The sequence below is a fragment of the Lissotriton helveticus genome, chromosome 12 (assembly GCF_964261635.1).
Source record: "Lissotriton helveticus chromosome 12, aLisHel1.1, whole genome shotgun sequence".
In the NCBI taxonomy this organism is placed as follows: domain Eukaryota; kingdom Metazoa; phylum Chordata; class Amphibia; order Caudata; family Salamandridae; genus Lissotriton; species Lissotriton helveticus.
The window spans coordinates 848710282-848725182 of record NC_136073.1 but is presented as its reverse complement, the minus strand read 5'-3'; the positions used below and the strand labels follow the sequence as shown (position 1 = coordinate 848725182).

Genomic DNA, 14901 nt, shown 5'->3' with positions numbered 1-14901 from the left:
AGTGTGAGCACTCTGTCTGCCTTCCCCTCTGGTGTGTGCTCCCTTAGATGGTTTGTTGTCATCTGCATTCTTGTTTCTCGTTTCCGTTCTGCCTTTAAACCCTTATGTTTCAAAATATTACCCTTCCCACCAGGACCAAGTTGTGCTGCCCGGCCTGCGTCCAGTACTACCACTACGTGATGGTCCTCGTTACAGGAGGTGTTGCGGTCCTGGCTGTTCTCTTCCTCTGCTCTATCATGATCTGGCCGATCAGTGTTCGATTCCGTAAGTAATGCTGATTGAACCCCCTGGGCAAAGGTGTACCCTCTCTGCATGACCTCTGTCTCTATACTTTATGATGCACATCCGGGCCACTGTCGCTGCACTCTGTAATCCAATCTTCCTCTGGGCAAGCATCTCTGGTGTTCATACAAGGTACTTTAATGTAGGCAGAAGTATTGCCTCAGAACGGGATAATAAAACACCATCGGGGGCTGGTGGGGCAACTGCTAGTCTGAGTCGAACTGGAATCCAAAATCAGCCCTGTAAACTGTTTAGACCACTTCACTCTGCAGGAGTCTGCTTCTGGAAAGGGGCCATGGTTGACTCATGGTAGCTAGGGGTGGTCGGGCCTTTTAGTCCACTGGATATTTCTTCAATGGGCAGGAGGCCTTGTAGGCCAGTTTTGAAAGCCCAGGGCAGCTCCTAGTGTCTTGGTCACTATCCCTCAAGGTTAATTGCAGAAGGCACATACCGGCTTAAAGAACGAGAGAAAGTGATGAGTTTGAGAGACAGCAATCGGAGAAGGAGAAAGAAGGAGTGATTGAGAGAGAACAGATGGAAAGAAAGATAGATAAAGGGAGCGGGACTGGTTTGAGCATTTTACCCAGGGCTGCTTTGGGTTCCCCAGTCTGGCCCTTAGTGTTCATGTTAATTGCATTTGTAGAGCGCAACTGTTACCCGAAGGTGTCCTGGCGCTAGGTGAAGACCTACCACTGAATCAAGCATTTGGGTTATTGAGCAACCTAATTTGTGAAAAGCCAAGTTTTTAATGCTTTCCTGAAGGCCATTAGATTGGTCATGCGTCTCAGATGTATTGGGAGGGTATTCCAGGCCTGAGCTGCATTGGCCATGAAACTCCTACCCCCCCAATTGGCTTTTTTCACCAAGGGCATCACCACCAGTTTAGCATCTGATGACCGAAGTGCTCTTTTTGGTGAATACCAGCCCCGTTATCTGAAGAGCTCTAAAGACCAGCCATACAGCCTTGAACTGAGTGCGCTTCCTAACCGGCAGCCAGTGAAGTTTTTTTGATCACGGCTGTAACCGATACATACTTAGGAGTGCACGTAATGAGTCTGGCCGCTGCGTTCTGTAGAATTTGTAGTTTGTTCATTGATCCTTCATGTAACTTGAGGTAAAGACTGTTACAATAGTCCAGTCTGGACATTATTAACGCAGTGACCACCGTTTGTTGTGCGTCTTTAGGTAGTAGTGGCATTATTTTTTTACACGATTTGAGGATGTACGAAGTGGCTGATGCCACGGTGTTCACCTGGTCCTTGAAACTAAGTGTATCATCAATCCACACTCCCAAGTTCTTCACCTTCACAGTCGGGGAGGGCAATGGTCCTAAGGAATTCGGCCAACAGTCAGGGGTCCAGATGATAGGATTGTTGCCGAAAAGCACAACCTCTGTTTTACTGGAGTTTAGTTTTAAACAGTTCTGTGCCATCCAGCACCGCTAGCCCTAAGCCTGCCAGGAACATGTCAGAGTGGCACAGTGGCCTGGCTAACCGTGCTTCTAGTCCAGAACTGGTGCTGGAAAATAATATTTTGTCTAACCAGAATTTGCCATTTTGACACTCTGACATTTTTCGGGTTATCTGCTAGAGAAGGGCTTTCCATCACAACTGGATGGACTAGATCTGAAAGTGCTTAGCTAATATAATTTTAAAAACTGTGCTTTAATGTACACAATTGAACCCATTTTTACCGGGAGGGCAGCCACTCCACACCTTTTTGCCAGGGATGATGTTGGAGCCCAGCCGAGTCCTGTCAGTAAGATTGTGCATGGGGCAATAGTGCCAACTCATTCAGAGTCCAACTCGGTTTACCAATTGTTTAACTGGAGGAAAGCAACCACTTAGTTGAAGTGTGTTTTTATGTGGTAGGTAAATACCTATATGTACTGAAAATGTTTACGTATAGGAACACTAATGGCACAAGGCCTCAAATGAGCCCAAATCTGCTCCATTTATTTTTCATTTTTGTTACATCACGTAGGTACAATCTTCTGCAAGATACAAACATAGCGCTCAATCTAATAAGAGTCGAGTCGCTCTGTGGTGATTGCATTTACTGGGTCTGTGATATCCGTTGATTTCTTTGGGACAATGATCAGCAGACACCTCATTGAATGCCTCAAAGACCACCATCACATTGACAGACCTCTGTCTGGTTTCTGACCCAGCCATAGCACGGAAACTGCCCTCATCACCGCAACAGACGATATTTGCATGACTCTGAATGGAGGTAACACGTGACCCTAATTTTCCTGGACCTCTCCTCAGCATTTGACACAGTAGCCAACCCCATCTTCATCCAGCACCTACATGACCTCGGAATCCAAGGACATACACATACATAGATCCGGTCCTTCCTGACTGGAAGGACCCAGTCTGTCAGCCTTTCGCCATACACGTTGGATGTCCATGACTTGATCTGCGGGGTTACGCAAGTGTCCTGGCTGAGCCAGACCCTCTTCAATGCATGCACAATACCTCTAGTTAGCATAATCCGCTCTCATTACATCAACTTCCTCTTCTGCATAATTCTCTCCTTTACGGACAAGTCACCCAGTACCCAGATGAAGGTATATGCCTGCATGACTGAAATAGCCCACTTGATGAAGACCAAGTGTTTAAAACTGAACACCGACAAGACAGAAATCATGATCTTCGGGAAGAGCCCATCACTGTGGGACTCCATATGGTGCTAACTGAGCTAGGACCCACCCGCATTAAGAACCTCTGGAACATCCACAGCAATCTTGACATGACCGCCCAAGTCAGTGCCATCACCGCCTCATACTTCCATAACCTGAAGATGCTCAGGAAGATTTTCAAATGGCTCCCAATTTGCATCCGCAAAACAATTGCGCACGCTCTGGTCACAAGCAAGCTGGACCACAGGAACACCCTTTATGCAGCGATAAATGAAAAACTCTCCAGAAGGCTGCAGACCATTCAGAACTCGGCATCCCGAATCACCCTCATCCAACGCCGCACCTGAAGGAGCTCCTCTGGCTTTTCATTTACTAACAAGCACAATTCATACTCCTCACCCACGCTTTCAAGGCACTATGTAACACAGGCCCAGCATACCTCAACTATCGCATCTGCTTTCACAAACCTTCCAGACACCTCCGCTCGCCAGACTCCTACTTGCACAAATCCCACGTATACGGAAAACCAGATCCGCAGATCAACCTTGTCCTACACACTCCTAGAGCATGGGACAACAAGCCCCCTACACATAAGAGCCTCCTCTTTACTTCTTGAATTTTGCTGGAAGCTCAAGACGTGGCTTTTCGAGTAGTCTCACTAGGCCGGAAGTGTGCCGACACACGCCTGCTCAGTACCTGGATACCCTCCCAGTTGATAGTGAGCTCGACAAATCTGCATAATATCCATCGGTCTTTTCTTGAAACTTTGGGCAGTTCACAAGGGCTTTGGTATTATGTGTTTCTCGACTCTGCTAAATGATATTTACTTCTCTCAGAGACTTGTTGTTATCACAAAAGGTGCACCAGCTCTCAGTTGCACTTTTCATCATTTGCCACTAGAGGGCAGAGTCTATCCACTTGCAGTAGTTCGTTTCTGAAAGCTGCAAATGCTGGCCAAAACCTCTGATTATTCCCTGGAAGCAGCTACTCCGCAGACTGGCTTCTTTATGGTCGGCTTGACAGGGCAGCTTTTGACAGACAATTATGTGAGCATCACTAGAGGGTTTTTAGCTTCGCCCACATATAGGAAGCCAGAAGTGCATGTTTTGATTGTGCAGATGTTGTGCACTTCCACAAAAAAGTGCTTGCCATCCACGCAGCTGTGATCATTTTGTTTATTTATCCTGCAGCCTAAGCTTGAACTTACAGGGGGCATACAAGTGACATTGGAATGCTATAAAAGCGTCTTCGTTATCGAGATCATTTGTTGTTTCTCTGGCAGCAGCACCGATCGGAGGAGGGCAGTCATTAACCTACATGCATTTTTAGACCTGGCTTGACAGTACAACTGGCACCTTCCATTTTAATATACTCCAATATTATTCTACAGCTCTTTGCTTCTACACAAATAGACTTCTATTCCCATTTACTGAGGCATTTACTTGTAATGCTTCAGAATGCCATATAACTTTTCTTTCAAGCCAGACCCATTAGCATTGCAAGTGCTTGTACTCTCCACAGAGAATAGCATATATGTCTTATTTAGAAAATAATAGAAAATTATTTAGAAAATTTAGAAAATAACTTTGTAGTGAAGTGCCTAAGAGACAGGTGGACCCAGCTGCTAGACCAGGGATAACAGTTGATAAAAACAGCATTTATTTGAGTGTTCATACTGTTACCGTTTTCACCACAAGTGGAGTCTAGGATTGGAACTCTGATCTCGCACTTTATCTGTTCAACCACAAGTCCCATGCAGCCTGTCATTTACTATAACGTAATCAGCCCATGTATTTAAATAGTACCCGAGTTGTGAGGCAACAAAGCACTTGTGCAAAAAGAGCGAAGTGTACACTACTGTTCCTTCACAGGCTTTACTTCTGGTAGCACTTACCAAGGTGCCTTGCATCATGGTGGGTGTCGCATCAAGAGATGGTGCATCAGGTTTTTTTTCTGGAGTCATTACTTCCAATATAGGTAAGGGGATGTTTAGGTTTTGCCTGCAAGTGCGCACGTAGTGCGCATGCGCTAAAAAACCTCTTGAGATCTATGTCGGATCGATGACCCGCCTCTGTCTCTCATTGGCTAGCTCCATAAATGGAGGCTAGCCATTGGGAGACAGAGGTTGTCAATCACGCTTTCTCGGGGAAAACGCGATTCGGGGGCGTTTCTCTGGCTTTTTTTAAGTCCCGCCCCTTTGTCCCGGGCCGCGCTGTGATTGGCTGCCGGCCCGGGACACTCCCGTGACGTCATTTCCCGGGCGTTTTTTTTTGTTTCTTGTTATTCTCGTTCTTTGCACTCGACTTTATTCGGGAAGTGACCGTCTTGCTGGCAGCTCGATGTGTTTGGTAAGCAGGAAGGTGTGCAAATAGGGCATCATCGGGCCCCTTTCTTCTTGCAGTGTGTTTACTGTTTACTCGGCTACGTAAAATACGTGATACTACAAGGCGCACAAATTGTACAAATGAAAGGCTCTGACTTAGCCCAGGCCGTCGCGCTGCATCGGGTACACGGTGTTGAAGGATGGATGTGTGCTGGTGAGGAAGGGTCCTCGGCTAGCATGGTGCCCTGGCATCCCAGTTATTTAAGGTAAGCACGATGGTCTCGGATTTGAGACGATTTTCGGAATGAGAGGCAGAAATAATATAAGATGCTTTCGGCGTTCGTGCAGGCAGTGGTGGGGCTCCCCGTTGCAGAAGAGTGCTTGATTCGCAATCCTCTCCCATAGTGTGTTTTGAATCAAATCTTTTACTGGAAAGGCCATGACAAAGGTATTCAGAATTTAATCTGAAAAGAACGCGAGTTGCAGATCATAGGAGAGTGAGGTTAATTGTGAGCAAAATGCAGACACTTGTCCGACGAGAGAAGCATGTCTTTTTTTAGAGTTCAGCATATTATCATTTCCTTTGACGAGGCTAAGGTTGGCGTGCTGCTCAGGTTTTTATTTAATTTTTAGAATTCCCAGCTATAGCTCACAACCAAGAGCCGAGTGCAGGACCCAGAGAGGGGTATAACTCTCTGAGAGCTGTTGCCGGGTTAAGGGTTATAAGTGTGTATCTTTCCAAGGTGGGGAAATCAGCCTGTCAGTTAATGGATAGTGCGGTCTTAACTGGTGTGCTTAAGAGCTGAGTAACACAACATGGTAGACAGATCGTCTAACTACGTCCATTCACAAAACCAATGGGACACCAGACAACAGTAACCATTAGGAGGTATTACAAAAATACAAACCCCTTGATGGAGCACCATACACATATTCAACACTGATAGTTTAGCCAGTATCAACGTACCAATAAATTCCCCAAATGCTGGGACACTGACATTTTACCAACCTAAGAGAAGGGTAAAAATAAGAAAAACACTGACCACACCACTTAAGCACTTCCATTGCTCATTAAGTAAGGCAAGGCCACCATGCAACCCATCAAAGCAGTAGAGATGGACCGTTTCTCAAAAAAAGAAACTCCTCATTACCGGATGGATGGCTCTGATTCAATCTGTTATGGGAACCTAAACATCACATAGAAATTATCTCTGTGCAGTGAACAACACTACAGTGTCCTACTGAGTGCAGGCTGAATGGTATACAAACTGTGTTAATCTAGAACTGACGTGCCCAGACATATGGGGCTAAAAACAGTCAATGCTTTATGATTTTTACATTTCTTCTATGATTCCATTGAAAAAAATCCCCACAGGGGGAGGACATCACAGTATTTCCTATTAAACGAGTTGTTGGGAACCGAAAAGGTATTTCAATTAATAAGAAGGTGATGTTTGGAATCTCTGGTCCAGAGCTTTTCTGCATCACTCATTAATAATTACAGCCAGCCATGGGCACATGCTTGTTTATGTAGAAAAATGCATTGGAGAAGTCCTGTTGGAAAGGCAAATGCGCTAGAAGAAGCAGGTCTGATCATCAAAGCGAAGGATTGGGAAGTTGGTCGTTTATCCTGTGTACAGATCACGGACGACCAATGGGCTGCCTGCTGCGCGGCCACTAAAGAGGTGTCCATTAATAGCAGGCATAAGCTTATACATTTGAAGTTTCTGAGGCGCATGTATCATTCCCCTGCGCTGGCGCACAGGATAGACGCTAGCAGGTCGCATTGTTGTCCTAAATGCAAGGCACCGCAGGCCGACTTTGCCCATCTCTCTTGGGGAGTGCCCACGTTTACATATCTATTGGCCATAAGATTCTGGGTACAATGCTGGCTTTAGAGTTGACTCCCACTCCTGAAGTGGCGCTAATGGGCTATGTTGTGAATTTTCTCGCTCCTCTCGCAGGCTGGTTGCCATTAGTTTACTCTTGGCGAAGAGGGAAGTTGCACTGCTTTGGGGTGCCAAACGCGCCCCCAGCGCTCAAGCCTGGTTACGTAGCATGGCCTACTGCAATGTCAATGTTGAGGGATTGGCTGTATATATGCATCTATCCATCCACCCATCCATGCATCTATCTATACACCCACCCATACACCCATCCATGCATGCACCCATCCATGCATCCACCAACTCATCCATGCAAGCATTACAACAAGAGCCCGCAGCTCTCCTTCGTCTCTCCTCGTCCCCCTTCCCTGAGCCCGCAGCTCTCCTTCGTCTCTCCTCGCCCCCCCCTTCCCTGAGCCCGCAGCTCTCCTTCGTCTCTCCTGGCCCCCCTTCCCTGTGCCCTGTCCTGCTATTGTAAATGACAATGCCATTTATTTATGTTAAAAAAAAAATAAAAAAATGTCAAGAGCAATGCCATTAGCTCTAACTTTAACAAAGGCAAAACCATTGCATTGTAAATGCTTGTTTTTAAGTTTTTACAGGGGGAGTGTCAAGGATTTTGGGGTGTAGGTGGCTAATGTTTGTGTGGGGTTTGGGGGACTAGCTTAATGATTTTTTTAGGGATCAGGGTATTATTTATGTTTCTGGTTAATGGGATGGGTTTTTATGATTTAGGATCAGGAACAGGTTTTGTTGCATTTTCAAGATTTGCACAAAAGCGCAGTACTTGTTCAGGAAGTGCAAGTGGTCTTGTGTCTCATTCCAGCGCCTAGTTGACGAGGCAGATATGGTCTATTGTCCTAAATCTCACAGAGACACATATTTAGCTTAACCAGATCTCTTAAGTATTACTACAGAGCTCACTGGATGTTGTCATAGGTTTTACTGAAGATATCAGTGGGGTCATTGCAGATCTGACTGAGCCACCGTCCCTTGAATTAGACGGCTCTCCCTGACGTTCTAACAAATTTCACTGGGATACTGTTGCAGATATTAGTAGGATTACTAGCGATTTATTTGGGATGCTCTTGCAGATTTCAGAGGATTACTAGTGATTTCATTGGGATGTTCTTGCAGATTTCAGAGGATTACTTTTGATTTATTTGGAATGCTCTTGCAGATTTCAGAGGATTACTAGTGATTTCATTGGGATGCTCTTGCAGATTTCAGAGGATTACTAGTAATTTCATTGGGATACTCTTGCAGATTTCAGAGGATTACTAGTAATTTCATTGGGATACTCTTCCAGATTTCAGAGGTTTATTAGTGATTTATTTGGAATGTTCTTGCAGATTTCAGAGGATTACTAGTAATTTCATTGGGATACTCTTGCAGATTTCAGAGGATTACTAGTGATTTCATTGGGATACTCCTGGAGATTTCAGAGGATTACTAGTGATTTCATTGGGATACTCTTGCAGATTTCAGAGGATTACTAGTGATTTATTTGGAATGCTCTTGCAGATTTCAGAGGATTGCTAGTAATTTCATTGGGATACTCTTGCAGATTTCAGAGGATTACTAGTGATTTATTTGGAATTCTCTTGCAGATTTCAGAGGATTACTAGTAATTTCATTGGGATACTCTTGCAGATTTCAGAGGATTACTTTTGATTTATTTGGAATGCTCTTGCAGATTTCAGAGGATTACTAGTAATTTCATTGGGATACTCTTGCAGATTTCAGAGGATTACTAGTGATTTAATTGGGATGCTCTTGCAGATTTCAGAGGATTACTAGTAATTTCATTGGGATACTCTTGCAGATTTCAGAGGATTACTAGTGATTTAATTGGGATGCTCTTGCAGATTTCAGAGGATTAACTATTGATTTCACTGGGGTACTCCTGTAGAGCTCGTTGGGATTACTACAAATTTCAGGTATCGGAGATTACTACAGGATTTCTCTAGAATGCTGACACAGATCTCAGGATTACTATAGATTGCACTAGGACACTGCGCAGACCTCCGTGGAAATACTATAGCTTTCTCGTGGATACTTTTGCAGACCTCCGTATCACGACAGATTTCAGTGGGATAACTTCACAGATCTCGGGAGGATTACTACCGATTTCAACGCCACACTGTCGCCGATCTCAGTGGGATTATAACAGATCTTGCTGGGACATTGTAGTGATTGTTCAGAACTCTGGACACTTTAATAGATGACTCTTGATTATAGTCCCTGGAATTGTTGCAGATTTGTTACAAATCTTACTTGTTCTCAGCTCTCGCAGGAACACTTACACTAAGGTAGTTGCAGATCTCCCTGCTGTAGATTTACTTGGCTCATTTCAGATCTCACTTACGGTGGTAATTCCAGATCTCTCTGAGGCACTCTCGCTGGGAGTCAGATGGCAGTGAGGGTATTGCAGATGTCAGCAAGAGTGTGGTAGATTTCACTGTAGTAAGTGCAGATCTCACTTGGATACTGCTACCAGATCTACTAACACCTCAGTAGGATACTCCCTGAGTCTATGAAGATCTCTCCTAGATACTGCCACCAGAGCTGCTAATGCCTCACTTGGACACTACCTGTGTCTTTGAAGATTACACTTCGATACACGTTGCATGTGTCCGTAGGACTGGGACCTTGAAATGTGACGTTTTAGTTTTCTTAATGAAAATGTACACCTGTGACTAGCTCTCAGGGAGCGAGAAGAGAAGCGGATGGCAGAGGAGGTTGTGGCCAGGGGCTCGATGACAGAACAGGGTCTCACATGTATCTTTTCACTGGGGATTTGGACGGGAGTGCCACCTGGGCTACTTTTTGAAATGCATCATGCTGTGTATCTGGAGTGTACATCCAACGTAAAAGTGAAACCCATTGAGCTAGACTTCCAGTGATGCAGTTTTCAGTTCCATTCTCCGTCCATCAGACTCTGTCTTAGAAGGTTTGTCTACCCAAGGGTAGACGTTATTGATAGGATAGGAGGGGACAGAGCTGGGGTGTGGGCATCGTCTGGGCGAGAAGAGGGCAGTTGTCGAAGGAGCATGACTTGCTCCAGTTGTGATAAAATCAGTTCTGATGTTTCCAGACCGAAAATTACTGGCATGCTATGCTACCATTATTATTGTTTGCATATGATGAACTTTTCAGGTAGTAGGTTTTGATTGTTATCCTGATAGTAAGCAGGGATTACGCCAGTCGAGGTCCAAAGTTTTAGGCAGACTCTGAGAAGGGTTAGCTGTAAGTGGTTTAGACTTCCTGAAGCTATTAATTTCCTGGCACAGACTTAGATGAGAGAGATGCCGGTCTTGTTCAAGAGATGACCTGGGCCCGTTTTATATTTTGAGGCCTGCTTTATGCGCCTCCGGGGCACATTGGTATTACAGAAGGGGCCGCAGATGTGTGTGCCACCACTTCTGTAATGCAGATGGCGATGCTGGAAAAGTTTCGCCAGCGCTATCATCAGAGGGCGTTCCCTCAATTGTGTAGGGACGTTGCCCCATAAAAATGAGGGAATCACTTTGCCTCTTCGCCCGTGCCATATTACCGATGTGGGCGCAGAGGCAAACATGCCTTTAAGAGGCTCACTAAAAGTATTCCACAAAAAGGTGTCGCACTTTGCTTGCGCCTGCCAAAGACAGTTCACTGGGGGCGACAAACGGGGTCCCATGGACTCCCCAAACATTCTACTGCAGTCACTCACTGCACTCGCCTGCAAGGGGATCTCCAATCCCTCTTAAAAGTGCCAGCATGTTGCCGTCTGCACAGTGAAACACAGCAGCTTTTAAACAGCGGATCCCTATTTTATTGGAATGTGCTGCCCCAGGGCGAGTTTGTGGCTGCTCTGGGGGCAGCGCATTAATTCTAATACAACACACTTTCATTGTTTGCGCAGGGCGCACCTTTTGAAAGGGAAAAGTGCGGAAAAGTGCAACATATTTGTTATCCGTCCATTGGTGTGTTTTTATCTTCGACCTAGTCAGACAGGCCAACTTGAAAATGTATCTGGCCTCCATGAAACTGTGAAGCAAAGCACTGGGGTACTTGGATTGAATTATTTTGGTGCTGGACATCATTCCATGGATCCACGCAAAAGAGTGCGATTCCTGCAGAATGTGGCTTTTGCTTTTCTTTTAATACAGTAATATTTGAATGGCAATAGTCTCACAGAAAAAAATGTTGTGCCATAAAATAGTGTTGGAAGTATGAACATAAGACGGCTGCTGGTGAAACAAGATGGCTGCCAAGGTGTACTATCTCTTCCATGTAGCCATTGTCCTGTCCCACTTGATCACTCGGTCAGATCACGGAAGTATCATCAGCCAGACTTCTGTATGGTGCTATTTCTCAGAGATACCATATTTGTTATTGCAGACAATTGGGCACCCCCCAGGGTTAGCCGAAGACCCAAATGAGCTGCAGATCAGAATCGGAAAAGGGGTGACCTTAACTGTTTGAGTGACAGGCTGGTGAACATGACATGTTTTACCATTTGGGGTGGCTTGGTGTGCCTTTAGCAACTGCACTGAGGGGTGGAAATTGCCTCAGTCTAATGGACTCATTATTGTCTCAAAGGAACTTAGACTTTAAAAAGAGTGAATTGGTGGTTGACGGGACTCCGTTTGTGGACGAGAGATGGCAAAGAGGCGGTGGAGTGTTGCTGTGGGTAATGAGCTGTCTGTCTAGTGCCTGGTAAGCTGAGGGGTTCCTTGGAAGGGCAAAGGCTGTTGAAAAATGCCAGGGTCATACAGACGAAGAGCAGACCAGTCTGGCAGCCATTTAACAATTGAGGCTGTATGTCTACACCGCCAGGGGCTCCTACAGACAAAGAACAGCCCAGTCTGGCAGCCATTTAACAGTAGAGGCTGTACGTCTACACCGCCAGGGGCTCCTACAGACAAAGAACAGCCCAGTCTGGCAGCCATTTAACAATGGACGTTGTAAATCCACCCCACCAGGGGCTCCTACAGGCCATGCGCAGCCCAGTCTGGCAGCCATTTAACAATGGAGGCTGTATATCCACACCGCCAGGGACTCCCACAGGCCATGCGCAGCCCAGTCTGGCAGCCATTTAACAATGGAGTCTGTCTGTGATTTCACTACCTACTGGTGCCATAATGAGATGGTTCGAGATGGTCGAACTGTATTCATGTTCTACATGACTGATGCCAATTCTGGGGGGTTTGTTTATTTTTCTTCTTGTTGAAAAAGCAAAAATAAAGTTTTTTTAAAAAAACAATAGAGGCTGTATAGCCACACCGCCAGGGACTCCCACATACAAAGAGCTGCTCATCCTGGTAGCCATTTAACAGAGGATGCTGTGCACATACATTTGCCAGGAACTCTGGGATTATGGGACGCAGCTTGGGGAACAGTTGTGTAGTGCTTAATCAATATGCAGATAAGTCTAAAAAAAAATAACAAAAACTAATCCTATTCCTTGTGGATTTGTTGGCATGTGTGTACCAAAAATGTTCAGCGAGAATACACCGTGATAGTGGCATGTGTGTAGTGGCATGTGTGTAATGAACATTTTGTCTCCCTCGAACACAGACTTTTGACATGTATGCACCCAAAATATTGTGTAGCCCTCCAAAGCTTGGGCATTCTGCATGTACGTATCAACAATAGGTTGTCCCTCCCACATAAGGGTAGTTGGCATGTACAAAGTGTGTCCTTAAAGATTTGTGTTTACAGGGTGGTGTGGTGCGGAATGTTCAGTATATGGAGTCCTAGTTGTCACTCTCCTGTATACTTCACCTAGGGCAGCTAACAACCTTGCATCTGTCCTGTGATGGGTCTTCATCTCTGAGTCACAGGCCTGTACTTGCCATATGTTGAAGGAAATAGAACCTTTCTGTTTCAGATCAAAAGGATAACTGTTGCAAGGTACTTCTGGGTGAGGTGGGGGTTCGCTTAAATGTTTAGTAACTTTTGACCACTGGAGTCCACTAACCTTGGTTTAGTTGTACACTGATCAATGGAGACTGCAAACTTTTGGTTTGTTAGTGCACGGACATCTGGAGACACATACATTGGCTTTATTGTACATTGACCATTGGAGACAACAAACTTTAGCTTCTTATGCATGGAGCATTAGCGCCTGGGGACAACTAACATTTGCTTTGTTGTGCATGAACCACTGGACACCACAGAACTTCTCATTGTTGTACATGAACCACTGGAGTCCACTAGCCTTGGATTCCTTGTGCATGGACCATTAACGAGCACTAACATTGTTTTTTTGTGCATTGTCCACTTGAGTGTACTAACCTTGGTTTTCTTGTGCATGGACCATTGAAGTGCGCTGACCTTAGCTTCTTTGTGCATGGACCACTGGAGTACATCAACCTTAGAATCTTTGTTCATGGACCACTGGAGTACATTAACCTTAGCATCTTTGTTCATGGACCACTGGAGTACATCAACCTTAGCTTCTTTGTGCATGGAGCACTGGAGTACATCAACCTTAGCTTCTTTGTGCATGGACCACTGGAGTACATTAACCTTAGCATCTTTGTTCATGGACCACTGGAGTACATCAACCTTAGCTTCTTTGTGCATGGACCACTGGAGTACATCAACCTTAGCTTCTTTGTGCATGGACCACTGGAGTACATTAACCTTAGCATCTTTGTTCATGGACCACTGGAGTACATCAACCTTAGCTTCTTTGTGCATGGACCACTGGAGTACATTAACCTTGGCGTTCTTGTGCATGGATAGTGGAATCAACATACCTTGGCTTCCTTGTGCATGGACCACTGATGCGTACTGACCTTAGCTTCTTTGTGCATGGACCACTGAAGCGCACTGGCATTGGCTTCCTTGTGCATGGATCACTTAAGCCCACTAACATTTGCTTCCTTGTGCATGGATCACTGAAGCGCACTGACATTGGCTTCCTTCTGCACAGCGCTCTAACCTGGGCTTCCTTATGCATTGTTGCCTCAGTCCTCGATGCACTGAGAGACGGTGAACCCCTTGTGCCCACCTTAAAGCTTGGATTTAGACTATTCAAAGGGGACAAGAAAGGAGAAATCCTGGAGTGCCCCACCCCCACAAAAACTCAGTAGGTGGGTATAAACGGCACAACATTCAACTGAGAGTGGTCTCACTAATCACGTGATACCCGACAGTCAAGTGTGTGCCATGCACGGTATCTATGAAACCCGCAGAGTGAAGGCAGCCCTTCTAGCCCTTTTAAACAACGTCATGGCCGCATGCTATCTCCTTTCTTCCCCCTTCTTTTCTCTTCTTTTCGTTCTCTGTCCAAATGCTCTCCCTTTCCCACATACCATCACTCACCCTGCCTCCTTTCACCACTCCCACCTGCCTCTACAACACCATTTTCGCCCTCCCTTCCACTTCTGTTTCCTCTACTACACGCTGGAGCAGCCAGGAGCTTGCATGAGAAGTAGAAACCACTATGCAAAAGGAACAATTGATGGACGGAATGCTGGACAATGCAAACATTCACCTCCAGTCACAAGGATCTGGGTTAAATCCATCATTATTTTGCTCACCACAGCACCCCAGTTTGGACCCAGCCATATGCAAATCAGTCTTGACACTGTTCCTTGTGGAAACAGCCTAGCCCGAACTGCCAAGCCAGGTCCTCCCAGGACCGGAAACTAGCATCCTGGGACCGGTATGTGGGCATCACCCTTCATCAGCTAGGCTAGCTTGAATCCAGTGGTGTAGTGAGCATGGAACCCCACGTCTGGGCATACCCTTCCCACTTAGGGCCACATATG

The 14901-nt window shown here is 45.6% G+C and overlaps 1 protein-coding gene across 3 annotated transcripts in view; it reads left to right on the top strand.

Annotated features, from left to right (window-relative positions):
* Nucleotides 1-14901, top strand: part of MFSD12 (major facilitator superfamily domain containing 12) — an 86794-nt gene that overhangs the window by 64952 nt on the left and 6941 nt on the right. For all 3 annotated transcript variants that reach the window (XM_078670736.1, XM_078670735.1, XM_078670738.1), the window contains exon 9: nt 134-264. In XM_078670736.1, the coding sequence (XP_078526862.1) occupies nt 134-264 (131 nt within the window). The remainder of the gene's footprint in view (nt 1-133; nt 265-14901) is intronic.